This window comes from Pseudoliparis swirei, chromosome 8, assembly GCF_029220125.1.
Source record: "Pseudoliparis swirei isolate HS2019 ecotype Mariana Trench chromosome 8, NWPU_hadal_v1, whole genome shotgun sequence".
NCBI lineage: Eukaryota > Metazoa > Chordata > Actinopteri > Perciformes > Liparidae > Pseudoliparis > Pseudoliparis swirei.
The window spans coordinates 11,034,755-11,060,567 of record NC_079395.1 but is presented as its reverse complement, the minus strand read 5'-3'; the positions used below and the strand labels follow the sequence as shown (position 1 = coordinate 11,060,567).

At 42.0% G+C, this 25,813-nt stretch overlaps 5 protein-coding genes across 5 annotated transcripts; 2 read left to right on the top strand and 3 right to left on the bottom strand.

The window, feature by feature from the left end:
- Positions 1-476: 476 nt before the first annotated feature.
- imp3 (IMP U3 small nucleolar ribonucleoprotein 3) lies at positions 477-3,282 on the top strand. Its single transcript, XM_056421061.1, has 7 exons — positions 477-680; positions 977-1,084; positions 1,478-1,552; positions 1,903-1,982; positions 2,120-2,171; positions 2,330-2,402; positions 2,533-3,282. The coding sequence occupies exons 1-7, from the start codon at positions 544-546 to the stop codon at positions 2,557-2,559; spliced, it is 552 nt and encodes a 183-aa protein (XP_056277036.1). The 5' UTR covers positions 477-543; the 3' UTR covers positions 2,560-3,282.
- On the bottom strand, positions 3,248-5,769 carry sec22ba (SEC22 homolog B, vesicle trafficking protein a). The gene is made up of 5 exons (XM_056421060.1): positions 5,589-5,769; positions 4,589-4,698; positions 4,328-4,488; positions 4,073-4,219; positions 3,248-3,796 (listed from the first exon to the last, which is right to left on the bottom strand). The coding sequence occupies exons 1-5, from the start codon at positions 5,661-5,663 to the stop codon at positions 3,642-3,644; spliced, it is 648 nt and encodes a 215-aa protein (XP_056277035.1). The 5' UTR covers positions 5,664-5,769; the 3' UTR covers positions 3,248-3,641.
- Positions 5,770-5,865: 96 nt separating this feature from the next.
- On the top strand, positions 5,866-11,070 carry zgc:55943 (uncharacterized protein LOC406337 homolog). Its single transcript, XM_056421064.1, has 6 exons — positions 5,866-6,176; positions 7,303-7,444; positions 8,818-8,897; positions 9,215-9,285; positions 9,418-9,481; positions 10,142-11,070. Exons 2-6 carry the CDS (start codon positions 7,354-7,356, stop codon positions 10,163-10,165), a joined length of 330 nt encoding a protein of 109 aa, XP_056277039.1. The 5' UTR covers positions 5,866-6,176; positions 7,303-7,353; the 3' UTR covers positions 10,166-11,070.
- An 844-nt stretch (positions 11,071-11,914) lies between these two features.
- On the bottom strand, positions 11,915-13,646 carry tsen15 (TSEN15 tRNA splicing endonuclease subunit). The gene is made up of 4 exons (XM_056421063.1): positions 13,495-13,646; positions 13,278-13,359; positions 12,716-12,851; positions 11,915-12,617 (listed from the first exon to the last, which is right to left on the bottom strand). Exons 1-4 carry the CDS (start codon positions 13,561-13,563, stop codon positions 12,446-12,448), a joined length of 459 nt encoding a protein of 152 aa, XP_056277038.1. The 5' UTR covers positions 13,564-13,646; the 3' UTR covers positions 11,915-12,445.
- Positions 13,647-18,549: 4,903 nt separating this feature from the next.
- On the bottom strand, positions 18,550-25,322 carry zgc:153115 (uncharacterized protein LOC768186 homolog). Its single transcript, XM_056421553.1, has 2 exons — positions 24,578-25,322; positions 18,550-22,631 (listed from the first exon to the last, which is right to left on the bottom strand). The coding sequence occupies exons 1-2, from the start codon at positions 25,071-25,073 to the stop codon at positions 22,387-22,389; spliced, it is 741 nt and encodes a 246-aa protein (XP_056277528.1). The 5' UTR covers positions 25,074-25,322; the 3' UTR covers positions 18,550-22,386.
- Positions 25,323-25,813: the final 491 nt, after the last annotated feature.

The following is a 25,813-nucleotide window of genomic DNA, read 5'->3' as shown; positions in this document are numbered from 1 at the left end:
TCCTCAACAGAAATGTCATCTACGCAACCAGTGAATCAGAGTAGCTCAACATCTGTGGCCGGCTACATGAGTTTCTTTAGATAACATTGAGCGCTAAGACTGATGTGGTTGGACTGATATGTTGATATCCTCGAAGTTTATGGCGGTGAACAATATCATATATAAATCAGCTGAGAAAATTACGCATCAACGAATCTTAATAGGCATGGGTTTCCATTTCTACCTTGTATCGTTCAGCACCTTAACAAACAACAAAACAAACAAAATAATGTAATGTATAAAATATTTGAACGTCATTTTGAAAGACCGCTCCAAATTTGTTTTTATTGAAGATATAATTGGTGGATAAAGACAGGAAACACTGTGAATATGTCGCTGTAATGCGGCTGCGCGGCGGTAGGTGGCGCTGCAGCGCGCGTGGACTCGACGTTCGACGTTATACGATCGTCGAAGAAGAAGGACACGTGTTTCCGCTTCAGCCTGCTTCGTGGGAGCGTCTTGTAAATATATTATATTAAGTCCAGCGGAAGTTTTTTTGTAAAAATGGTTCGTAAATTAAAGTACCATGAGCAGAAGCTGTTGAAGAAGGTTGACTTCATCAACTGGGAAGTGGACAACAACCTGCACGAGGTCAAAGTGTTGCGGAAGTACCACATCGAGAAGAGAGAGGACTACACCAAGTAAGCAACGACGTGTGTGTGAAGAGGCTGCGGACCGCTGAGTAACGACCGAGACTAACGTGTCTGTTTAAAGTCAAACTAAATGTAGCCGGAATAGCGAGGTGGAAACTCTAAAGACGCATGTAACGTTATATCTTCTTATTGTACATGCCGCGTGACATGTCCTGTTACCAGTTAACAGAGCGTATACACCTTTTGTTATTTGAGTGAAGACATTATATTTGTTTTAAGTGAAGCAGCTGACGATGGATGTTATAGTCGTGTACAGTACCAATTTTCCTTCTCCTCGGTCTCAGGTACAACAAGCTGAGTCGAAACATCAGAGACCTGGCCAAGAAAATCAGAGACATGGACGAGAAAGATGGCTTCAGAGCTCAGTGCACACACCAACTGCTAGAAAAACTGTGAGTTTCCCGGTGGGATATTGTGACCCACGACAACATCATCCATCTTCTAACTTTTCAGTCGACACCTACCGCGTCTGAATCGGGAAGCAGAATCAGTGGGTTATCCATCTCCTCTTTTGGGCTTTGATCCCTTTCACTTGGATTTTCCCTGTAACGAGAAGATGGGTCACTTTAACGAGTGGAGATCACCATGAACAGGAAGACCCAGAGTGGAATTAGCCAGTTGATAATCAGCTTTGTGAGTCCTCCTGGATCACTAATGCTGCTTCATGGAACGGGGCTCCTAGCAGACACACAGTGGTGTTAGTGTTCCTTTGCTGTTTGGGGCAGTCTTTATGTGTTTAAAATCACAAGAACAAACCTGATAATATTCTTCTTTCTTCACACAAGGTACGGTGTTGGTCTCTTGCCCACCAGACAGAATCTGTCCCTCACAGAGAAAGTCACAGCGTCTTCATTCTGCAGGTAAATCATCCCACGAACATTTAAATAGATTCCTTTTAATGTAAGTAAGTAATTTATTTTCCATAAGTACATACATAACGTGTACATACTGACAGACATTAACAACAGAAAAAATGTACGAATGGAGGACCGTCCAAAGACCGAGGTCTGTAGGCTCCTCTGAGATGAGGAGTTGGACGGCCCCTCCCCTAACCCTTTAACCCCGCCCCCTCCCAACTACTACAGGCACACAGAGTACACACACATATGGATCAAAACATAAAATGTCGTACAAGCAACAACAACAAAACCAGAACATTCATCTCTACTGCGGTGGTCTGTCATTCACTTCACCTTCCTGGCTCCTGCAGGAGGAGGCTGCCGACCATCGTGATGAAGCTCCGTATGGCTCAGAACCTAAAGACCGCCGTCACCTTCATCGAACAAGGACGTATCCTTCATTGTTTCCTTGTTGCAAGAGTTTATATTTTGGAAGTCAAGTTTTACGTCTTGAATTTCCTTTGAATGATTGGTTAGTTTTGTCTATGTCCGAGGGGAAAACTAGTTTTGACCTTGACTCGGTCTCAGATGTGCGTGTTGGCACAGACATCGTCACAGACCCAGCATTCCTCGTCACAAGGTCAGTGACCACATTTAGTTTGGTCTTCTCATAATTTGTGCTGAACAACTTAATGCAGAACTTAATGCATTCTGCAGAAACCGAAAGAGCAGAATAGATGCATGTGCCAAGGCGTCTCAAGTGGTCAAATACTAACTAAACACTGCCACCTTTTCCAGAAATATGGAAGATTTTGTCACTTGGGTGGACTCTTCCAAGATCAAGCAGCATGTCATGAATTATAATGAGGAGGTGAGTTTCCTGCTCTGGCATCTGCTACACGTCTTTTGTTTCAATGCAAATTACCAACATGTTTGAATCTGTGATGAAAGCTCCACGTGTCTTGAGCTGATGTTTAGCAACCACTGTGTTTCTTTTGCAGAGGGACGACTTTGATCTGGTGGCATAAGCCTGTTTATCATCCATCCGTCACCCTGGAGGTCAGGAAAGGGACACGCACTTTGCTCCTGTGGCGGTGGCATGAATAATTACAAGAGGATGGACCAAGTGTGCGCACATCCAGGGTCAGAGACTCGGGTGCAAGACAACAACAAAACTTTGCTGCAGGGCACAGAGGAGCTCTGCACACTGTCAGGCTCACAGTGAATTACTCAGAGGCAACAGTTCAACTCGGAAACTGAGACGAAAATACCTGTCAATAACTTGAGTTTTATCTGAAGAACCTTCAAGGCTTTACTTTCGGCACCAAACACCTCTTTGTTGTAAAAATGTACGGATCTAATAACCAGCCAAAATATGTGGATTCATCCAAGACTCATTTGTGACTGACACCATCACCTGCATACAGTAGTTTTCTCTATTTAAGTCTCAGTTTACTTGAGCATTGTCAGTCATCTCCCTGTACAGAGCAGCTTTCAGTGTTGTGTAGGTGACTACACACACACCCTTTTTTCATATTGTGTTATTTGTGTGAACATGAGCTGGCTTCACATAGTATGTATGTTTGTGATCATGGAAATGCTGGTTCATAGCATAAAGAGGACCGTTTCCTCTTCATGATATTAACATAGCATGTCATAAGTACAGCTGTGAAATACAATTTGATAAATAATATTTTCCACAGACTTGCTACAATGTAAACTTTTACATTAAACATTCTTTTATCACAGTATTAAGACTTTCACAGAACTTCTGCATAGTCATACATTTGTTTCCCCAAATACTGAAACTCATATTTCCAGTTTGTTAATTTATCAACGCCCTGGTCTCAATATTCCAGTAAACATGAACTCACCACGAAGCATTTGCTCCAATACATAGAGATGTCCATCACAGACCTGTGGCTCAGTTTATACTCTACACGGCATGAGTCAAAGCTGAGTAAAGCATAGAAGTCATTTTAACCTTCAATGGGGAACGTCCGTATTCGAACCCTTTAAGGCACCCGGGTATTTAACAAGTTGAACCGGATCAGTTTATGCTCTTGCTTTTCCAAAAAGAAGCACCCACAAAGTCCTCGTTGATAGTCCATCAGAGCCACCAGAAACGCACATAGATGATGAGTGTGATGAAGAACACGGACACAGCAGCCACCTTGGCGTACGTGGAGCGGGTGTTGAGATATTTGGCATCGCTGCGGTACTTCTTCGACAGGCTGGACAGATTGCTGGCTTTTGTATCTAGAGCTTAGGGAAATAAAGATGAACTTGATATTTACCAAGCAAATAATGTACATTACATCGAGTTACGTCACAGTGCTGATGTAACACTGAGTAAAGTAGGGAACGATTTACAGGGACACTTACACATTGTCAATCATATTGACTTAAGTACAATCAACACCTCAGAGATACACTGAACTAAATGTTTCACAAAGAGGTAACAACATTTATTGATTTCTGTGTTCTTGGTGATTTGTCCGTTGTGTTTCGTGCAGGTGTACTTTGTATTACTCTACTTACCAGAAAGAGATTCTCCTCTTTGCAGAACTTCCTCAATATTTGCCACCATAATTCTCTGGACATCCTGCAGCTCTGTGTTGATACTGCCAAAGTTCCTCCTGGCCCTGCCGTCGATGAAGGACTTCTTTGTTTTCTGGATGTACGTGTCTGGAACAATACATGCATGACATAAGCTTAGTTAAGGATTCTGTTCTTTTTGCATAAAGTTTAAGACCAAACATTTTCTTGAATGTGCCGGATCTCAAATCGTCTTACCAAACTCAATGAAAGAGTATGGCCTTGTCACTGTGGCTACTTTCTTTCCATACTGCTCATAGAATTCATTGTGGAGTTCTCCAAGGTATGCAAAGGCCATTTTTTTGGGAAATGAAGCCTCACAGAGGAACAGGTAGCACACACCCTGTGCTATTAAGTAGCTGAAAGCACAACAAGTTCAGTCCAATTCAGTGGTTATTGTTTTTTATGATATGCAATATCACTCACGATCATTAGTACTTTGAGCTTATGGTAACTCACTGGAAGTTCATGTCTCCAGCCTCCAGGGTGCAGCGGTCCGGACTCTGAGCATTCAGCTTGCGGCACAGCTGCTTGGCCTGGCTCTGGTAGTGCTGGAGGTCTCTTCCTGACTGATAAGAAAAACAGGTTGTAGTCAGAACTGGATTAAGTAAAGTTGTACATTACGTTAGAATCAACATTACATTAATTACAATACATGGATACACGTCTCAACATTCAAATCTTGCCATTTCGTTGCCTCTGTACCTGTACTCTAGCAATGACAATACATTTAATCCAATCCAAACAGACTATAAACACTTTTATTACCTTCGCATTGAAAATGCGGAAGGTTATGTTTTGATCACCGTGTATTTATTTATTTATTTGTATGCGTGTTCCTCGCATAACTCAAAAAGTATTAAACCGAATCGCATGAAATTTGGTGGGATGATTGGTTATTATCCAGGGACCATTTGATTAGATTTTGGAATCGATCGGGTCAAAGGTCAAGGTCATGAAAAGGTCAACATCTTCTTGAATCGCATGAAATTTGGTGGGATGATTGGTTATTATCCGGGAACAATCTGATTAGATTTTGGAATCGATCGGGTCAAAGTCATGAAAAGGTCAACATCTTCTTTTTACCATAGTGCGGTCAATTTATATCCAATTGGCATGCAACTAATGCCAAAATGTTCATAATTCAATGCCCAATCTTGTGATATGCGAAGGTATGCGCTCTACAGAGTGCCCATTCTAGTTATATTTAGCTAAAGTTTGAATTGGTTCTTTTGACTTCAACAGCTGTTTTGAGTTCAATACTGTTCCATAGGGACGGTAGAAATGTAACTTTCGTTGTTAGCTGATTTCTTAATGCTCCATCGATGACCATATGATATGACAAACGCCCCAATACATTAACGTCTTAACTCTCTTTGAGTCAATGCAACGAAGCTAGCAGTCGTTATCCCTCTTTCTGAATGGAGTCTGGTGAGTGCTCTCCAGACAGGCTTCAAACCTTTTCATCCTCCTGTATGGACGCCGCGAGCGGAAGTCCGTCCGTGAGCCGCGTGATGATCGTGAGTGAAGTCATATTTACGGAGGACAATAACCGCAGACGTCCACTGTCAGTTCTTCTCTGAGACACTGAAACTTGAGAAAAAACCTTGCTGTGTTTCCGCTGTCAACTTTGATGATGCGTAGGAATGAGCTGGACGAAGTTCCTGGTGCGCCGGTTAATTCGGTCCGTGTGGCAACAAGGGAAATTCAACTTCTTAGTCAATTTTCCATCGCCCGGAGGTAGGATGCTTCCAAAAATCGTATGAAAACAGTTTTTTGCACCGACAAATAATAGCATTAAAACTATTTCTTTTTATTTGGGAAATATCTGACTGGCTTCCCTATTTTCTAATAGGTTGCCACTAATGTATCACTTTACCAGAGTATCGGGCCATGAGCCCCGGCCAGACAGCTGGCAGACGTACTGACTGCATCTCGACTGCTGATGTCTGTATTGAGCCGAGAGGTGCAGATGCGGTCTGCGTCCTGCCTCAGGAGTGAAGCCTCTCTGAACTAACACCAGAGGAACCATGGACAAACCGGAGAGGTAATTATGCCCCGTTGTTGTCCCTTTCATTTAGCTATTGTTCGTTTGTTCCCTACATGCCAAGACCGCCTCGGCGCTTCCTGCTGGCCGTAGAATGGCTGCTCTTTTCGCACCTTCTTTTGTTATTATTGTTTAAGGAACCCTGATCGCTGTCCCGTCTCTCTGATGTTGTGAAATGAGACGAAGGTTTATATTACTTAGTTTAAAGGGAATGCATTTTCCTCTGCCCGCTCGTGTCTTATTGGCTTGCCTATCATTGTACGAGTTAGCCCAGTAAAACACCGTTTATAGTGCAGCCTGTGTCTCTCCATGTTCACATGTGAGGAGGTAGTGCTGTGTGCGGTTCGGTTGGACTCGGCTGAGTAGTAAGTGCGTTTAAGATCATATCATATGGATTTTAATCACTCTGCATTTTCCAGAGCTGATGCAAATAACTACCTAGTGACTTGGTTAAAGACATCGTAATGTTAGCCATTGCTGCGGCTCTTCCAGGTCCATATACCGGTGGAGATGGGACCACACTTTAATCCACTTGAGCGCCACAGAAACCCCTATTCACGAGCAGAAATGAGCCGGCGGCTCGCTTGGCACAGTGGTGTCCTTCCAGCTTGAAAGGCCTCATTGTTGCGCTGCAGCTGACAGAAGCACGCGCACGTTCTGATTACTGGTTTCCCCAGACCAGTGTGTGTGCGTGTGTGTGTGAGTGATTCACACCCGACTACACTGGCTATTTTACGGTCTTTCCCAGAAGAGGTTGGGGATGCCTGCGTGTTTGAACGTTGGGGTGGGGCTCTTCATAACTAATTTATTGTTAAAAAAAAGAAAGTAAAAAGAATGATTCCCAAGCTGGAGTTCCTGCGAAATGGACACTAGTTTACTTCTTGTCCTTTGAGAGCTAATGCTAATTCTAGAGAGCCCACTCTCCACTGGATGTCTCTGTGTGGACACATGCTCCTCAGATGATTCCCCCCACGGACCAACCCGTGATCAAGGGGCCTGTCTGTGATCAGAGGCTGGTCAGCTTGTGGGGTCTTGATCTACACCCACACACACACACACACACACACACACGCGCGCACACGCACACAACCACACTGTGTCACTGCCTCATACCTGCGTCCCCCAGGTGTGCCTGTAATGCTCAGGGGTGAGAAGGAGAGCAGCTGAGGAGGAGGAGATGGGCTGCACCTCCACCAAGCAAGTGTCTGCGGTGCCCAACGGAGAAGAGGGCCAGAATAGAGCCCACAGCAACGGGGACCTCCTCTCGGGTCAGTCTGTTCACTTTTGATCACATTTCCAATGCACCGCCATTAACACTTGATATTCCACTTCCTTGATATTCTTGCTTTAATTTGGAGTCAGAATGACTGTTTGATGAATATGAGGTATTTGCCAAAATTAATCAATATCATGAAATGTATGTTCCCTTATTATTCAGCCACATTTATATATAGATATGGATATGGCTATGCTCAATACAATGATAATAATCTACTGTGTGGATGATTCTTCTTTCAATAGTTTAACCCTTGTGTTGCCTTCGGGTCATTTTGACCCGATTCAATATTTAACCCTCCTGTCGCCTTCGGGTCAATTTGACCCGATTCAATGTTTAATGTCGGTGTTCTTTCGGGAGTCAACAAACAAACATAAAGTACCTCACACTTAAACTTGGAAAACAATATTAATTCTAATAATTTTCTGGAGATTTCAATAGCTGGGGTCATATTGACCTCAAGGGTAAAATATGTTAGTAAATATAAAGGTAACAGGAGGGTTAAACATTGAATCGGGTCATATTGACCCGAAGGCGACAGGAGGGTGAAACATTGAATCGGGTCAAATTGACCCGAAGGCAACACAAGGGTTAAGACCTTTTTATCAGTATTGAATAATGATTCTCATACTCTCAAGATAATGGAGGGCCTATTGATTAGTTGGATAGGTATTCAGTTTACAATTATATTTAAAAGCTATTAATTCTCACATTGTAGAAGCTGCAACAGGTTATTGCCATTTCATTTTCAGTTGTTTTTTGGTTTATTAAGCACATCAAATTATTCCAGCTCTCCTTGTAATTATATTACTATACAAACAGTATATATTGTATATGTTTTGGTAAAACACTCAACTGTCAAGAAAAGTTTCGATTTCAAAAATCTAATATTACAACTACTCCTTATAATAATAATATTAAAAATGATAATAATGTTAGTGTGCATGTTAATAATAAAATAGTGTAAATGCAAACTTAATTTGACAAAGACTTGCACAATGCTTTGCCATGATTCAAAGAGCTTTCAAACGACTAACTGGCGAGCTGTCTTTCTGTTAGCTAAAATAATAATGTGTTATAACTGTATCAGTCCATCAGGCACCACGCATCGTTACCATATTTCCATTTCCTTCTAGAGGAGGGGGCCGTGCATGTGTGAGGAAAAAGAGAAAAGAGGAGAATCCGGCTGCCAGCTCATGTGTGTTTGCCAGCCATTGTTAGGAGAGGATTTAGTCTGCAGCGTGAGAACTCAAGCACAGAATTACTTTGCCAAGTGTGAGAACTGTTGGCCCGGAGGATTGTCCTGTGAATGTGTCGTCCTCTGCTGTCACGTATTAATAAGAGTTGTGCTCCTTTCTGCCACAGATGAGTACAAGATGAAAGGAGTGGAGAAAGTTAAGTACATCAGTGGAGAAGAGGGCAGCATGGGCGGCCAGGACAGCACAGTGCGTGGTGCTAACTTACTCTTTTTATGTCTTTTATCATGTCTATAATGAGACATCTACTATACAGAATGATGTGCATCTGTAAAAATAGTACCATTTTAATTTAAATAATTAATAGCATAAACATTGTAATCACACATCTGCATGTTGAGGAAAAACTTTTGTATTAACACCACACATTTGTCATGTTAATCCTTTTTGATGACTAATTTGTACATGTATTTAGTTAATTGTGTGCTGTGTCTCATGCTGTTTTCTATTCTGCTGAATAATGGGATCATAAGACAACTTATGGTTGATTGTGTGTGTGCTTGCAGGAGAAAAGTGCTCTCCTTGGTAAAGGTCAACATATGGATGAAACGGGGTCAAATGGAAATGGGAAGATTTTGTAAGTGTCACCGACTGATGGCGCGGTTACAATATCATTTAAATGTATTTATATGGTGTGTATTAGTGGTTTGTCTGTTTTGTTCTAGTAATACAGCAAGGCTCTAACCCGCTGTACCGTTTTGCTTTGCAGGAGCATCCATTCCTCAGAGAGTCAGCAGGAATTCTTCAGGATGTTGGATGAGAAAATAGAAAAAGTAAGAAATGACAAACCATCATTGGAGTCCTTTTTTAGTTTCCATATTTTCACAAAAAGCTTCTGTTAAATTACATAATGGAGATTAATCCTATCACTGCATCACATCTGTAGCAAGTGGGGACACAGCAGATGCCATACTTAAATTTTTTTTTTTTTAAAAGCCTCAATCTGTCGTGTCCTGTTCCACTGTTGTTGGAAACATGTTGCACTGAGTGCTGCTCTGCGATTGGATCTGGTCAACCGGAGGATTGGTTTGGGTAAACTGGGCCTCTTAATGAGTCACGTTGTTTTGTGGCAGAAATGTTAAGTGGAAAATGATATCATGGCTATCGGAGTATAAGGCCTCCACTATTATACTTATCTTTTGATCACATGATCCAGGTTGCTGCATACATTACCACCTGTTCTCAAAGCCCCGTTTATTGTGTTTTAATCTGCCAGCTGACTGCTCACTCACTACTCTTCAAGGCCCCCAGCCAGTAGAAGTTGCTAGTGATAACACAGCTGAGTACATTGCTGACCCTCAGTCGCTCCTCTGTTCCCAGACACACAGTTTTCTCACTTTTATTGTTTTGTAGGGTGTGTGAGCCTTCGGCATATGCAATACATCAACTAAGACTGAAAATCTAACGTAGACTGACATCTGTTTTGTTTACAGGGCCAGGACTACTGCTCTGAGTAGGAGGACCTGGCGCTGCTCCGTGGTCGAGTACCCATCGGCGCTGGTGTGAAAGAAGTGTCATCGCAGTGTTCCTGATGGACCGCCCCTTGTCTGTACGCGCCTGAGAAGAATGGATTAGCAACTTGAATCAAGCACCTTTTTGCCCTCCTGCTCACCACAGTAGTTCCTGCTAAAACATCAACCAAATGGGAAAGGAACACAAATCAAAGATGGTTTAATATTTTTAAGTTATTGAGGTTTTACTTCCTTAATGAAGCCATTACAGGATGACAGAGTTTGGGGTTGGGAGTAACACGTGTGTTTCTTTCCCTCTTTGGATAAGTCCTGGAAGGTCAGTCGACATGACTGCTATCCAGTCGTCCTATAAACCTTTGAAACATTCAAACTGTTGCACATAAACATTTACAACAACAGAAGCAACCTGCGCTCTCGTGGACTCTCAACGTGAAGATTATGAAGATCTGCATTATTTTGACTTTCATTCTTAAATGCCTCCCTGAAGAGTCAACATGTTGGACACTTCCTGCATTCCAAGACACAGTATGAACCTCTTTTCTACAGTCCGCTGGCCAGTCCAGTGTCCGCCTGTCTGTCCATGTCTGTTTCTGCTATGACGTAGAGTATTATGTTGAATAAGGCTCAGGGTTGAAGTGTTGTAATCCGTCTCATGTCGCCCAGTCCCTCCTTTGGTTCGGACATGTTGCACCATTAACGTCCTCACACTCACACAGCGGGGTCATGGCATCCACTGCTCCACTATCTGTCCCGTGTTGCACCTCCAGGGTGGACTCTGCTTCGCCACATAACAAGTTTTATTGTGCATCTCGCTCACCAGTGTTATGTTGTTGTGTTCAGTTGAATTTTTGGTTTTCTAGAAAAATAAAGTGATTTCAGTAAGTTATTCACACAGCTGACAACATGGTGTTACTGTCAAGAAAAGACAACCAACAACCGGTCAGATTAATGTGGTCAGCAATAAAAGGCCCTGAAGCTCAACCAGCAGGAAGTGATACACCACTGATGAGGTACTGGAGCTTGTGAAAACACCTAAATAAGGTGATACAAGTATTAATGGACAGCTCAATGCATTTTGTAATGAGAGCCCAGTTGATGGCTGATAACAGGCAACTTTATCATAAAGATAATAAGTAACACGAATGAAAAGGACCGAAAAATTCAGGATATCATTTTGAATGACGCCTTTTCTAATTAAGACGTGAACTAAAATGACACATTTGGAATATAACTTACGTCTTAATTGGGGGTTAATGTCGTCTGTTGTAAACAAACTGTCCACAAACCAACATTAAAAACTCACTCGTTTGTACGTCTGGAGCAGAGAGGCAAGCCAAAAATAAAAGCCCACATTTCTGGTCGACAGGCAAACACACCTGCTCAAACATTATGACGGAGTGATTTAAATGAATCATCTAACACGGCATACTATGAGGACAACTCAAGGAGTATTCAGGTCCATGAGCATGTAAACAGTAGGAATATAGTCTCTTCTGGAAAATGGGCAGTAAACATGAATATCTTGAGTCAGGGTGCCACCGTGACATCGTGTGTCTCTCCAGCACTGGACCACCAGCCAGGAAGACGAGTATGTTCAACAAACAGGAAATACATTAGAAATCAAATTGGCCATGACTCTAGATCAGTCAGCTAGTTAAAGGCAACAAAAAGTGAATGCATGAAAATAAACTTTAGAATAAACTTGTTGCCACCGTCGACAAGAGACAACTTAAATGGCACTTACTGCATTTATTTAATGTTCACTTTTCTGGTGTTAGTCACAGCCGTAACCGTAGACACCACCATTTAGGTTCTTCACGTCGGTCAAGGGTCTTTTTCTGAAAGGTTTCGTGGAGCTCAGACTCATCAGGTCCCACCTGAATGTTTTGAGGAAGGCAGGTAACCTCATGCTGCCCGGTGGGCGGTTGTGTGAGCACATCAACAACACGTCTCTGAAACGTTACAGGTTTGCAATTAGTCAACATCTGACCTCTGACAATGGGTCAACGGTTTTAACAAATAACAAACCAAAAAGTTGCAAACCCCTGAACTCGACATCGCGGGTTGAAAATAGCCGTTTCTTACTAAGAGCACCTATACGGGCCCTGTGGTTTGGTCCATTTGCACCTGCTGCCATGTTGCTCTCTGTCCACCTTCAGGAGGAGCTTACACAGACGGACTGACAGACCAACTGACCGACGGCCCGTCCACTCTGCTGTCCCATGTTTCACCAACAACATCAAGATGCCGCCACACTCCAGCTGGTCAGTGCTTCTTCTGTCTCTTCCGGTGCTGCCGACGTCCCAAATCCTGGAAGGGGCCGGCGGGAGGGTCGGGTGTTACCAACCCATCGGTCATCCTCTGGTAGACCAGGGTGGAGTCAGAAGCCACGGCACACAGCAGCATGGGGAAGCCTCGGTCCAGCACGTGACGGATGCTGCACAGCAGAGAGGAGACACGTTGGGATGGTATAAGTGTCGAGACCGAAAGGAGGACGGGGCAGTACGCCGGAGAGCTTCCCCGGTGTCGTGTTACCTTCTGTGGCTCAGAGATCGGTGAGCAGGCAGTGGAAGAACCGTCTGCATGGGTGCTCCTTCTTTCTCCCTCCCTTCCAGCAAAATCAGCTGCAGCTCGGGACTCTTGACACAAGACACCTCTTTCCACTGACGCACTGCGGAGGACAAGAACCACACGATTAGAGTGAGAGCACAAAGACACCACTTAGTATTGTTTTGGGGAAATTGGGACGTGTTAATAACCCGAGGAGTTCACAATCTACTACACATTGAGGCTTATTCCACTGCTTCTTCTCCCTCAATGTCTTAGACAAATTAAAGGAATTAAGGAAAAATATAGTGAATGGGTTTTTCATTTATTCATCGTGATTATGTCGTGTTATGCTGAAGCAGCATTTTAACCACAATGATGGGAGATACAATTTACAGTGAACACACAACTTGTTAAAGCCCAGTAGATTTATGTGTGAGAAAAAAATTCATATTCAAGAAATAATATCACCCTGTTGATGAGTTCCTCTCTGTTGACACAACAAAACAATAGCTCCTGCTAAACTCTTCAAACATCGTGTCAAACTGACCCTCAGTCAGATCCATGTGCACGAGGAAAGCTGCGTGTAGTTGTGCACTGTCCTCGAGCTCCAGACTCTTCATGTGTTGATACTAAAACAAGAAGAAAATACAGATTGATTTGTTGCGTGTGTGTGTGCGTGCGTGTGTGTGTGTGTGTGTGTGTGTGTGTTTGCATGATTTAGCAACAGCACTCTGAACGCTGCCCCGGGATCCACCAACACTCACTGCCGGATGCTGGAGGATCCAGTTCGGATGTTTCTCCGTCACGTCTGCTCTGTTTGACGCTCCCGACATTTTATTTAGTGAACGAAAAGACTCAAAGAGCGTCTCATGAAACACGTGCTGCCGCCGGCACGAGCCGCAGAGAGCTGTGTTTTCAGGTCTGCTGCTGTGCTACAGTGTAAATCGTCCGGGTGGAAAATATTACTCTTTTATTTTTAAGCGAGAGTGGGGAAGGGCACACCAATTATTTAGTTTCCATTAATGGTAAATTGATTCAAATGCTTTCCTTTTATGGTATTATTTTGTTATAATATCGTTTTTATAGATTATGATGTCATTGTTTTTTTTATTGTGCGTGTGTGCTTGTATATAAAATACAACCCAAATAAATAGATAGATACATAGATAAATAAATAGATAGATAGACACTATATGTATCCCTACTCAAATAGATATAAATCATTGGCAATGTAAATGATATTAAAGATGGAGCCTATTTTGTGCCAATTTAACATATTACTGATCCAGAGTCCCTTTTTGGAAGTATCCTGACACAAACAAGGGCAAGGCCAGAGGTGGCATTACAATTATGCATTTCTTCACGTTTTATTCTTTTCTAAAATGTTTCTGATTGTTTGGTTTTAGTGTCTGTGTATATTCATAGTATATACTATATACTCTGTTTACACCTATGTTAATCCTAAAACAAATCAAACAAACTACACTACATTTAGGGAGATGTATTTCAAAGTGCAACAAAGAGGAAACATTTGATAATTTTGTTCCCATCTAATTGGAGTACACCTCATTTCTTAGACATCTTCAATAAAGCATAGTGATAGTTAAAGTACCATATAACATGGTACTCTTGGTAATTAGAATCACTATAGAACGTAAACAAGATGAACTTTATTATCATTCTCCTTAACAATAATGGAATTTAACTTAATGACGTGTAGACAGACAATATGCAGTTGTGACTACTTCGTTTTCTTCACGAAGAAGAAGAAGAAGAAGAAGAAGAAGAAGAAGAAGAAGAAGAAGAGAATTTTACCCACACACTGACATAGGGCACTTCCACTAAATGTGCATATCATGTAGTAACTATATCATTGATCATTCATTCTAAATAACAGGAGGAATTGCAAACCTCTCTTTCTTTGTCTTTGCTCACTTTGCTTTTGGTCTTTGTGTCTCACAGTGCTGACACATGCCACACTCCTCTGTGAAAGCCCACTGCCTCTCACTTCCTGTTCTTCCTTCTTAGTTGACCGTTCATATCAGTTCGATGTTGAACTGATCCAACAAATCCCCTTTTAACTAAAAGTCTGTATGGGAAAAGACACATTTGCTGAACTTCCTGTGAAATGTGAATGTGTAACTTTACTTTCTAGTTGCCTACAGTGTGGAGCCGTCTCAGTGTGTGCACACTGTGCTAAAGGGCCAGGAAAGAGGGGATTCGATGAGGTACAAATACATGTGTTATAGCTAAAGAGATATCTTCTGGTGAAGGAGAGCTGATAGAGTGAAAGGATATTTCATTCTCCTCCACTTCCAGATCTTTCTGATCAATCTGAAGCGCCGCTCAGGCCACGGGGACCAGTTGTTGAGTTGGTTGGCGGTCCTCTGCATCAGCACCACACCCACAGAAGCCGTGCACGGCAAGTATGATGCAGTGAGAGTTGTCATTAGGCAATGGTGGAATATCATCACCAACTGCAACCATACTCTATGACAAGTAAAGGTCCAGCAATCAAAGTTGTTAGCGCCATAAGGTATTCTCAAAATGTAAAAAGTATACAAAATACTGATATCCCTTTGAAGGAGTTATTCATATCATATTTTTCGATTATATTAACACTCGTGTCTGTGTTGTAACAGCAGCACACAAAACAATTGTAACTCAAGGCCTAGTTACCCGCTTGTTCTGTAGCTTTTGACCATATTAAACGGATACATTACTTTTTACCACTCACATAAAGCTCTTTCGATACAACAAAATACCTTCTAATGCATATTGGGACATACAGATGTATTAGTAGCCTGAATTATGTTAAAAACCCAGCTCACCTGCAACATGGATGGGATTTGAGACAAGTTATAAACGATAGATAGACAATTATTTAAAGAATAACACAACTAGCTTGAACAAACAAAAGTAGCCAATCAAGGGAGCGACCTCTGTCTTCAGGTGTTTTTATAGCAGCCTCCAGGCTCAGGTGTGGCTCATCAGCAAACAGGACCCAGACCCCTAGTGGAAGGGACGGGTAATCACAATTATGAAGATTATGAAGATCTGCATTATTTTGACTATTTCATTCTTAAATGCCTCCCTGAAGAGTCAACATGTTGGACACTTCCTGCATTCCAAGACACAGTATGAACCTCCAGGGTGGACTCTGCTTCACCACATCACAAGTTTTATTGTGCATCTCGCTCACCAGTGTTATGTTGTTGTGTTCAGTTGCTTCGTTGAATTTTTGGTTTTCTAGAAAAATAAAGTGATTTCAGGAAGTTATTCACACAGCTGACAACATGGTGTTACTGTCAAGAAAAGACAACCAACAACCGGTCAGATTAATGTGGTCAGCAATAAAAGGCCCTGAAGCTCAACCAGCAGGAAGTGATACACCACTGATGGGTCAACAAAGGTATGAGGTACTGGAGCTTGTGAAAACACCTAAATAAGGTGATACAAGTATTAATGGACAGCTGAATGCATTTTGTAATGAGAGCCCAGTTGATGGCTGATAATAGGCAACCTTATCAAAGATATTAGGTAACCCAAACTAAAAACCACACCTTCAAGCACCTTTTAATGCTGACATTTGAATTAGTGTCTTTCGTTTTATTGTTGTAGAACAGTTAAAATGAGGCTTCACCCGTCAGAACATATTAAAGGCATTACAGCTGACTGACAGTGAGGAAATATGTTTCCTTGTGTTGTCCACAGAGCTCTGAACTCCTCCCAGCTGCAGGCCATGGGTATCACCATGCTGCACGGGTACCGAGACCCATGTTTCCTCGGCCACTACAACATCTGGAAACAGGAAGCTCTGTAGACGTGTCAAGCCAGACCTAGCTTAGCGCAGGAAGCTGGTGTGGCGGTTTGATGAAGCGTGACAGTACAAGAGGTTTCGGCCTTCCAGCGCAGATTGCTGCTCCGTGTCTCCCCCTAGGTGGTGCAGCAGGAACTGCTGCTGGAGGGTGACGTGAGAGTTGAGCCCAGGTTTTGCAGCAGGCTGGTGACTATCATGGGAAACGTACAGAGGCTGGGCCTTGAGCGGCTCCTCATGTCAGGGACGTTGTGCATGTTGCACTGAATGGGGCCCAGATCCTCCTGAAAGGAAAGCCCCCGAACAAAATGCTGCCTGTTGATGAGTTCCTACCCGTCATGTTCAACAAGCACCCCAAGTGAGTCTCAGCCACCGTGTGTGTATCACAATGTCATGCTTTGAATTCTAGTTTGAGCCTTTTGTCTTCAGTCTGTCTTTATGTCAACCTCCCGCCTCTTCAGAGACCGATACATGCAGTATTATGAGCAGAGGGACCTGAGAGCCTTTCCAGTGGAGCATCTGGTGCTCTTCCCGACACACTACACCTACACCGGCTCGCCGACAGAGACCTCCACCATCTTGGACGACGTGGCTGAGGAAACCGACGGTGAAACGGAGACAGAAGGTTCTCTACTTGTGACTCTCCTGTCAGTGGAAACAAAGACAGACTCTGGGGGGACTTGGACATCCTCAGGGGTACAAATTAGCAACTGCGCCCCTATTAAACACAACTCCTCCCCTTCTCGATGCAATGTGAACAGTTGTTCTAAAATGGAGCAGATGTTCTGTGTTCATCTGAAAAACTTGTGTACAAAACTGAAATGATGGTATAAAAACTGCCTTTCAAGCCCGACCCTAATCTTCTCAGTTGATATTGGGTATTACTATATGGTGGTATATTTCAACCAATTTTCATTCAAATTGGTTTGGAGCTTCTGGGCCCCAGAGAGCCGTCTGATGGTTACCCAGCCTTCCCCACATCAGGACCACCTGTCGAGACCAAGGCAAATAAAAGTGTCTTTCCAAAAGTAAAATCTATTCAAGGTTAATAGTTGACATGTAATAACTATTTAACTCTTTGACATCAGACGTAGTTTTGGTGATAGGCTAAAAATAAACCAGTTTCTGATCTGCATTTGTGTATCTAGTTCCCAGTTAAGACGGTCTCTCATGTTAACAACTCTTGCTGACATACTAATGAGATGGAAGTCATAAAACATATCCATGGGCAAAGTAAAAAACCTACTGTCTGCAAAATGATCCAGGAAAAACCTCTTATCTGCACTCTGTGTATTATGTATTGGGTATCTTTAATAAATAGCATTCTGCAAGAAAACAAGCTTTTTTTGTATTCTCAAAAAAGTGAATTCTTCAGATAGGAGGTTTTGCTCTTTGGCCATCGTTATCACGTTATCATGTTATTAATAAAGTGATACATGTTTTGTTCTAATGAGTCCGGTGTGATGTGTTTAACAGGACATTTTGTTTAATAATGGGCTGAATAAATATCTAGGTTGTGTGAGATAACTACATAAAAGTATATATTGTGAGAAAGAAAGGCTCCCTGGAAAAACATAATTTGCTAAACCCAATAAAATGTTGTTTGAACATGTCGCACATTTTGTTAAAATGAGGACATTGTAAAAAGAAACCGGGAACTTTTCTTGCTATTGTGGCAGAAATACACAAATATAACGTATGAATACAAACTTTGGAAAGCACTTGGATAAAATAATACAACCCTGCTGCCACTAATATTGAAGTTCAAAACCCGCCTTAAATGCAGATCTGGGTCAATATGTCACCGACATGTCATTTCAACGATGGTGACGCCACGTGACCAATTTGTTTAGAAAATAGGACCGAACAGCAAGTCAGCTGACACCGTAAACTCCTGAACACAACTCCATTCTGTGTTGGTCTGATCAGGCAAATAAATAATATAGATTTAGTATATTATACCTCATTGAGCAGAAGGGGGGAAAAAACAGATGAGCAGAAATCAACTTAAATGTTTTAATTCTTAAAAAAGCACTGGTATTATCATGTCAAGCAAACAATGGAACATTTTATATTAGCACTGTTCCAAATCACAAAATGACTAATGAAAAGAATATTTAAACCACACACATTTTTGGAATAAATTAATCAGCACAACAAAAGAAGTAAAACATGCTTGTACTTAGGTGTTGCACAGGAAATATTGAAACTCCCAATGCTCAAAATGTAAGACACCTGAGAATATAAATATCAAAACGACTTGTTGCAGCAGTTATTTAGTTCCACAGTTCCTCCTCTTTACCTTAACTAAAGCTTTGACAAGTTATTAAAAATTACATTAATGTAAAAAGTAGGCATCAATTTAAAAAAACATCCATTTTTGTACAATGTGCATATCTGAATTAGTGTGGTGACGAGCAAAATCATGGCATCTTCTTTCTCAGCCCATCAGCAAAAAATGAAATCCAAAGTGGACAACGCTCGTCTGTCATCAAGCCACATTCAGCGATATGAACTAAAGGATTTGGACTGAGCTTTTTCCATCTGCAGTGAAGTGACAGTTTAGATATTTGTTCTCTACATTTGAATACCCTTTGAGCAGCAGCAGCGAGTCTTTCCCTGGACCACCAAGACTCCGGCTGGGCTTGATTTATCCCAGAGATTAATTTGCTACTGACTTAACAACAGAAGTTCATTGAGGCAGGAAAAATGAAATTCTGCTGCTGTACAGGTAGTAGTGATGTTGCATATAAAGACAAGATAAGGGCACGGTACATAGCACACCATCGAGCTGATGCCAACTCATTTCTGAAATCCAAGGTTTGATGGCTATTCAGGACTTTCTGAAAGAGTCGGGATGGATTTTGTAAAGACACCGATAGAAAAAAAATAATCAGTGAGGTATGTTGTTATTGTGATATTATAGCTTTGAATATATTGTGTGTGTTCCTTAAACAGTCCATGTGTCGTTACTGCCAGCAGCAACCGAAAACTGTCAACAGATCAAACTTCCGAAAAAGAAATGTGTACAAAACTTCAAAGCATCACATTCACTCCAGAGTTCAGCTCCCATGGAAATGAGATCAACAGTGAAACGGCAAAGAGGGTTTGACACATGAATGAGGAAGACGGCAGAAGTCTGAATGTGGAGGAGTCCAAGTCAAAAGATCTACTGTATATAGAAAATAAAAAAAGACATATTCAATCACAAGAGATGGTCTGGATGACTACGCCACACAAATGAAAACTACCACAAACTTATTGTATCACGCTTTCTGAAGAACTCGGACAAAAAGGCGGTTTTACAAACCATTGGTTATCGACACACGAGTTCCACAGCGCTTGCTCGTAGATAGTAACAGTGCAAGCCATTACACTATTCAGCCAAATACACCTGTAAGAAAAAAGTGCCATATTGCATAATGAGTATCTGTGATGAGCCCACATGCGGGCATATATACCTCTCCAAGGATCCAACTGTAAACATGGTGCGAAGTAGTTATGACAGTTTAAGGCTTTAAGTGTTGTTCACTGAGATAAAGGAAGATGTCCATGCGCTGGACAAACAGTGTGGAAACATCACCAAAAAAAGAAATAAATGATTCTACCTCTATAATCAGACCAGGATACTGGAAGTCATTGAATAGATTTGAAATATCTAAATTACTTGAGTTCTGCTGATGAATGTTATTTTTCCTGAATTACATGGCTGATTGACTTTTTTTGGCATATAGGAATATTTAGGTGTCAGTTTCCCTAAAATAGAATGAACAGGTTCTCCACACATCTTCAACTGTTTTTCCAACAGTGAAACGCGTCTTTATTGCATTGGATATTTTGACTTGTCAAGCACAGGCGTAACCAATAACAACATTGGCTATATTCCGTACACACGTGCCTGCTGGCTCAATGACACCTACAAGTCAAAATGTGCATTTTAATAAAGGTCAGGTTAGACTTCTGGTTATTTTGCTGCTGAAACTTAAACCATAGAGAACAACCTGGCACACCTGATCCTAAAATGCGTTCTGCCGCCTGGCTTCACATCCCTGACGAGTGGGATGAAGACTTTTACTTTGAAGGCAGCAGGCTGAAAGTCAAGCTCAACATGTCATCTTTTTCCCCACAAAAAATAGTTTGACATCATAGTATACTTTTCCCAGTTCTGTCGCTAACAAAAATGTAAATAAAAAAATACATACACACCGACACTCACAGGCAATGCCATCCTATCAAGAGTATACCGTTACCCCTAATATAAGGACTACAATTCATCACATGTTAATTCTGCTGCTAGTAGCATTAGCATTTATCTACTTTAGAAGCTTAAAGCTTATGTACATTTGCATCAGTATTAGACATAATACTACTGTGTATTATGTGCCAGCCTTTCATGAGTGATAACTGATCTAGACTTAAGGATGGCGTGCAAACTGCTCCTGTAGTTTGATCCACTTTCTGGCAAAAATCAACATTTGATCACTAAATTGGATGTATAGAAAATATTATAAAATTCATTCAATGATGGTTACCAATGCAAGAAAGAAATGAAAGAATATGTCACAACTAAAACTTTTATATGGAATGAGCAAAGCTAAAAAAAATTATCTAAAAGGCTCCTAGTCACTGCCTCGCTACCTAACATCACAACATTGTGCTACTCATGGTAAATAAATGGAACTGAAGAGCAGAACAACAATCTACAAATGAACCACATGAAAACCGAGGAGTTTTGGCTTTTGATGAGTGTGAAGATTGTTACAGAAAATTTGAAAAATCCCTGCAAGTTGTGAGTTTTTGAGAAAATGTAGTTATTGTTAGGGTTGGGTTCATCGATTCAAATCTGCTTAATGATTCCCTTTCTAATCGAATCCTGAGTAAGAAAAGAAACCAAAATGTTGAAAGTGGAAAACACATTTATTTGTAGGTCTAGTCTGCCATATGCAAGTAATAAATGACAACGTTTTAGCAATTTGTTCTTGGTTAAAAAATGAAAATTTATAAATAATCTTAATTGAGCCAAGTTTAATGGTTTTCCATTTGATTTTGCTCTATGAAGCAATAAAGCCCGAAAACATTGTGAGGCAATCAATGAGCACGACGGCTTTATGGTATAATTAGGTTTACAGGAGTTTTGCATCAATGTGATGAAGTAAATTGATTTTTCCTGTAAGTAACTGAGTGGACTAAGGAAACAAACGACTGGTTATGTGATCAATAAAAAATGTTTCATTTAGTTTAACTGTCATGATACAGGACATCTAAAATGTTTGATTCTCAAACCATTCCGTCATAAATGAGTTGTCATATTAGGCAGACTGTTTACCCTCGCATGAATGTATTTTCATTTAGTGATTCAATTTCCGTGCATAATTATGGTCTTGTCTGAAGCGTAGCCGCACTTTTATAAACTAGCTCCAGTCCGTCATTTTGTAAACATTATACACGTACTTTGAGACACGTGTAACCGGAAATGTAAATGAAGAGCTTAGGTCCAAACTCAGTTTTCAGGAAACGATAAGTGGAATCAAAAAGCACATTTCTCAACGAATCCCCACCTCTATGGATTTGGAGCATTCCAGGTACCCAACCCTCGTTCTGTTAAGCAGATGGATAGTGGTTACATGAATCATCAATGTTGATGGAGGGAGGAAAAGGCTTCAACCTCGCATCCAGCCCTCTGTCTGTCTGTGTGCGTGTGTGTGTGTGTGGTGTGTATGTGTGTGTAATGTGCAATTTTGAGTACAACACAGCGATGCTAAAGCCTAATCAGTGGATCTGATTGTAGCTGGTTAACATGAAACCACTGTGACCTTCTGGAAACCCAACGCAAGCCATTCTAATGGTGCAGGACCGAGCTGGGAGAGGAGGACGTGCCCTTGTTACGGCCCAACATGGAGGGCTTGAAGTCAGGATGGCGACGGGCATGCTTGATCAGGTGGTCGCTGCGCATGAAGCGCTTATCGCATAGTGGGCACAGAAAGCGTTTTTCCCCCGTGTGGGTGCGGGTGTGGCGGGCGAGCTCATCAGAGCGGGCAAACTTCTTTTCACAGTCGGGCCAGGAGCATGGGAAAGGCCTCTCACCTGCAGCGTGGAGGCAGAGAAGAGAGGGCACAACCATTTACCACCATATCATGTATCATAGCTAGCTTAGCTTTACAACACAAGAATGCATCAGATTGTATTTTTGATTGCTAAGATATGTTACTAACCGTTGGGAGACCATCACCTATTCCCATTCTGTACAACTGTTAAAACTAACATGTGTCGCACCAATGCAGTTCATCGGTGAAATAGCAGCCATATATACATATATATATATATATATTCCCATTCCCATTAACGGAAATCTGCAGAATTCTACAAACATTGATTAAATCATTGGGTCTTTAAAATTTCAAAAGATAGTGAAATGGCCCATTGCAATGTCATAAAGCACATGGTAATGTCTTCAATTAGATGATTGTCGAACCAACAGTTCAAACCCACAAACTATTCAATTCACTAACACAGAAAAATAAGAAAAGCAGTAAATCCTCCCAATGAAACAGGAATGATTGCAAATTATCAAACTATAATCGATTATAAATATTTGACACATTTTTTTCCACATCTAATTAATTTCTCAATTGTGCATTTATTTGTATTATTTAATACATCATATACTCAATACAAATTACATTTGTGCTTTTATAGTCACTGTATTGTTATATTTTGTTCCTTCAAGATCAAATCATAATTTTCTTTCTACCCCCAACGTGTAGCAAAACAGGTTTGTTTTCTTCCTTTAATAAATGTACCGTGATTAAAATATCAGTCAGAAATGTGTGACTACGAGTAAAGTGTAACTGAGTTTATGTAATACCAATTAGGTTCACAAATCTAAGGCCTGGCATTACTTTTATAAAATGTGGTGGAGACAAAAAAATCTCTACATTGTTAATAAATACGTGACAAAACATGTCCAGGCTTTAGATTCTCCAGATTAGTCTTGCTAAACTACTACTAGCCTTAATCTCTTGCAGGCAACATGAGCACAACCAGGATAAGCGAGGAGGATGCTCGGTGCCATTTTCAAGATCACAAAGCCAGCCACGTTGTTGTTGCAGTTCTTTGTGGGCGTTCCCACCAACGTTTCTCTGATCCGTTTCCTGCCCTTAATCCGTTTGCGCTTTCTCACTGACCCTGAACACACCGATTTATTTTCGTGGAAATTCACATTAACGTTTCAACCCGTTTGAATCTGGACAGGTTGATCTAGTTCCAACAACGCCTAACTAGTGCATCGTGGCAAACGCACTGTCGGGCATCGTGGTGCGGTGCAACCACACGCGCAGGGATTTCCCTCAGCTAAACATTCAAAAAGAAATTAAAACGCGTGTTCATCCAGACATCGGGGTGACGCAACCAATATCGGACGCGCCCTCTGCAGCTTCTCTTCCGACGATTTATCAATAATTTACACGTCGCAGAGAACACAATCGATTTAAACTCGTTAGCAGACGCGAGGAAAAGGAGTTGATGCCCAAAGAAAAAAAAACTCAAGAGCCCAAACGGCCAGCAGTTAAACTTGCTGCTGGCGTCAACAGGGCCAACTTTGCCCGACAATAAACTCTCCGCTCTCGACGTTAAGGTTTCATCTTACGTTCATTTCATATGCAAATGCGGGCGGGAGGAAGACCATCGTCACCGATTTTAACGTCCAGCCCAGTTCTTTTGTTAGTTTACTTCTTTGTCAGTCTCTGAGGGGAGTTGTTCTGTCTTTCCCTCTTTGTTTGGCCACGTTATTTTACCAAGTCGAGGGGAATCGAAAAACATTTTCTACCACCACACTACCATTAGCTAATCCAAAAAAGAGCACAACACTTCCCACATTTCTCCAGAACAGTCCTGTAATAACTCGCTTACCACCGACATAGCACAAGTTGGGCACAACGTTTGTATTTCGGGGTTCGCGAGCTTACTTTACGGAGGCAGCTCCACAACATGTGAACTGCTGATGCGACCAAAGGGTAATTGTGTCTCCATACCTGTGTGTGTCCGGATATGTGCCTTCAGGTGGGACGATTTCCCGTAAACTCTGTCGCATCCATCAAAAGTACACTGATGTCGCTTCACCGGGGACCGCGGGGGCCCCACGCCTCCTCCCCCCCTGAGCTGCTGCTGTCCGGGGACAGGGGTGGCAGAGGGGGTCATGGTAGGGGTGGTGGGATCGGACAACGTGGTGTAACCGCTCTCCCCACCACACGAGGAGTTGCTGCTCTCCGAGTAGGCCGACATGGGGCGGAACTTTCCGTATAGGTCGGTGAGGATACCGGCCACCGCCATCATGTTGGCCCCCTCCAGCCTCAGAGCCTCCCGCACTTCCCTGTCCTCACACGACACCTCGGGCTCCCCGGGGAGCAGGCCCATCGGGGCCCGCTGACTGGCGGGGGCGACCGGGGTGGGTCTGTGGAGGACAGGACCGCTGGATATCGACACGAGACACTCGGCGGCAAAATAATCAGACGAAGCAGTCAACGACATTGTTATCGGTCTTGTTCGGTGGCTTTATCTACAAAAAAAATAAACGAGAAAAAAAAGTCCGCCAGGAGGGTCTAACGGTAGTCTGAGACTGACCTCGTTTTCATTAAACTCGACGAACCAACCGTTTCCAGCCGAGCCTAGTTAAAGCCATACACCGTGTCGGTAGTTTAAAAGAGACTAATTTCATCAAAAAAAAGATACAAATTAGAAGAATGATATGCTAAAAACGTGCCAATGCCTCCAGGCCAACGTGCGTGTCCCTCACCGTCTGTCGGTTCATTGTGTCTGAGCCTCGGAGAAGCCGGTCAAACCTACGCCCCCTGGTCCGGACTAAAGATGCGTTCAGGGTCAGTCAGATAAAACACGATGGAGGTCTTGAGATGTGTTTGCATTTGTTTAAATTCCGCACTTGTAGGCACATTTTATTATTTCACTACAATTGCTTGAATATTGAATCAATACATTTAAGTCACTGTCCTATATGAAATCCCAAATCCAATATTAAACTCAAACGGTGCATCTAGTTGTGCACTAGTTTACTAAAATACCTGTATACTTGTTTTTGTTACACGATAATGCATCCTATTTGGCATACGTATTGTACTACTAATTCATGACCTAAAAGTTAGGGGTGAAAGCAGGTTAACCGTGTTTTAAGCAAATGCTCAAAATTCCATTTTGTGGTTGGTCCTGAACGCAGCGTCAACCGGCAGCACGCAGCGACTGACGTCGCGGCTCGG

Coding starts and splice junctions, on each gene's coding strand:
- imp3 (XM_056421061.1), top strand. CDS start 544: ATGGTTCGTAAATTAAAGTACCATGAGCAGAAGCTGTTGAAGAAGGTT. Junction 1,553..1,902: donor ACAGCGTCTTCATTCTGCAG/GTAAATCATCCC, acceptor TGGCTCCTGCAG/GAGGAGGCTGCCGACCATCG. Junction 2,172..2,329: donor CCAGCATTCCTCGTCACAAG/GTCAGTGACCAC, acceptor CACCTTTTCCAG/AAATATGGAAGATTTTGTCA.
- sec22ba (XM_056421060.1), bottom strand. CDS start 5,663: ATGACTTCACTCACGATCATCACGCGGCTCACGGACGGACTTCCGCTC. Junction 4,699..5,588: donor CCATACAGGAGGATGAAAAG/GTTTGAAGCCTG, acceptor TTTTCTTATCAG/TCAGGAAGAGACCTCCAGCA. Junction 4,489..4,588: donor GCTGGAGACATGAACTTCCA/GTGAGTTACCAT, acceptor TTGTGCTTTCAG/CTACTTAATAGCACAGGGTG.
- zgc:55943 (XM_056421064.1), top strand. CDS start 7,354: ATGGGCTGCACCTCCACCAAGCAAGTGTCTGCGGTGCCCAACGGAGAA. Junction 7,445..8,817: donor CAACGGGGACCTCCTCTCGG/GTCAGTCTGTTC, acceptor TTTCTGCCACAG/ATGAGTACAAGATGAAAGGA. Junction 9,286..9,417: donor AATGGAAATGGGAAGATTTT/GTAAGTGTCACC, acceptor TTTGCTTTGCAG/GAGCATCCATTCCTCAGAGA.
- tsen15 (XM_056421063.1), bottom strand. CDS start 13,563: ATGTCGGGAGCGTCAAACAGAGCAGACGTGACGGAGAAACATCCGAAC. Junction 13,360..13,494: donor GGATCCTCCAGCATCCGGCA/GTGAGTGTTGGT, acceptor TTCTTGTTTTAG/TATCAACACATGAAGAGTCT. Junction 12,852..13,277: donor GCACATGGATCTGACTGAGG/GTCAGTTTGACA, acceptor TGTCCTCCGCAG/TGCGTCAGTGGAAAGAGGTG.
- zgc:153115 (XM_056421553.1), bottom strand. CDS start 25,073: ATGTCGTTGACTGCTTCGTCTGATTATTTTGCCGCCGAGTGTCTCGTG. Junction 22,632..24,577: donor ACATATCCGGACACACACAG/GTATGGAGACAC, acceptor TCCACGCTGCAG/GTGAGAGGCCTTTCCCATGC.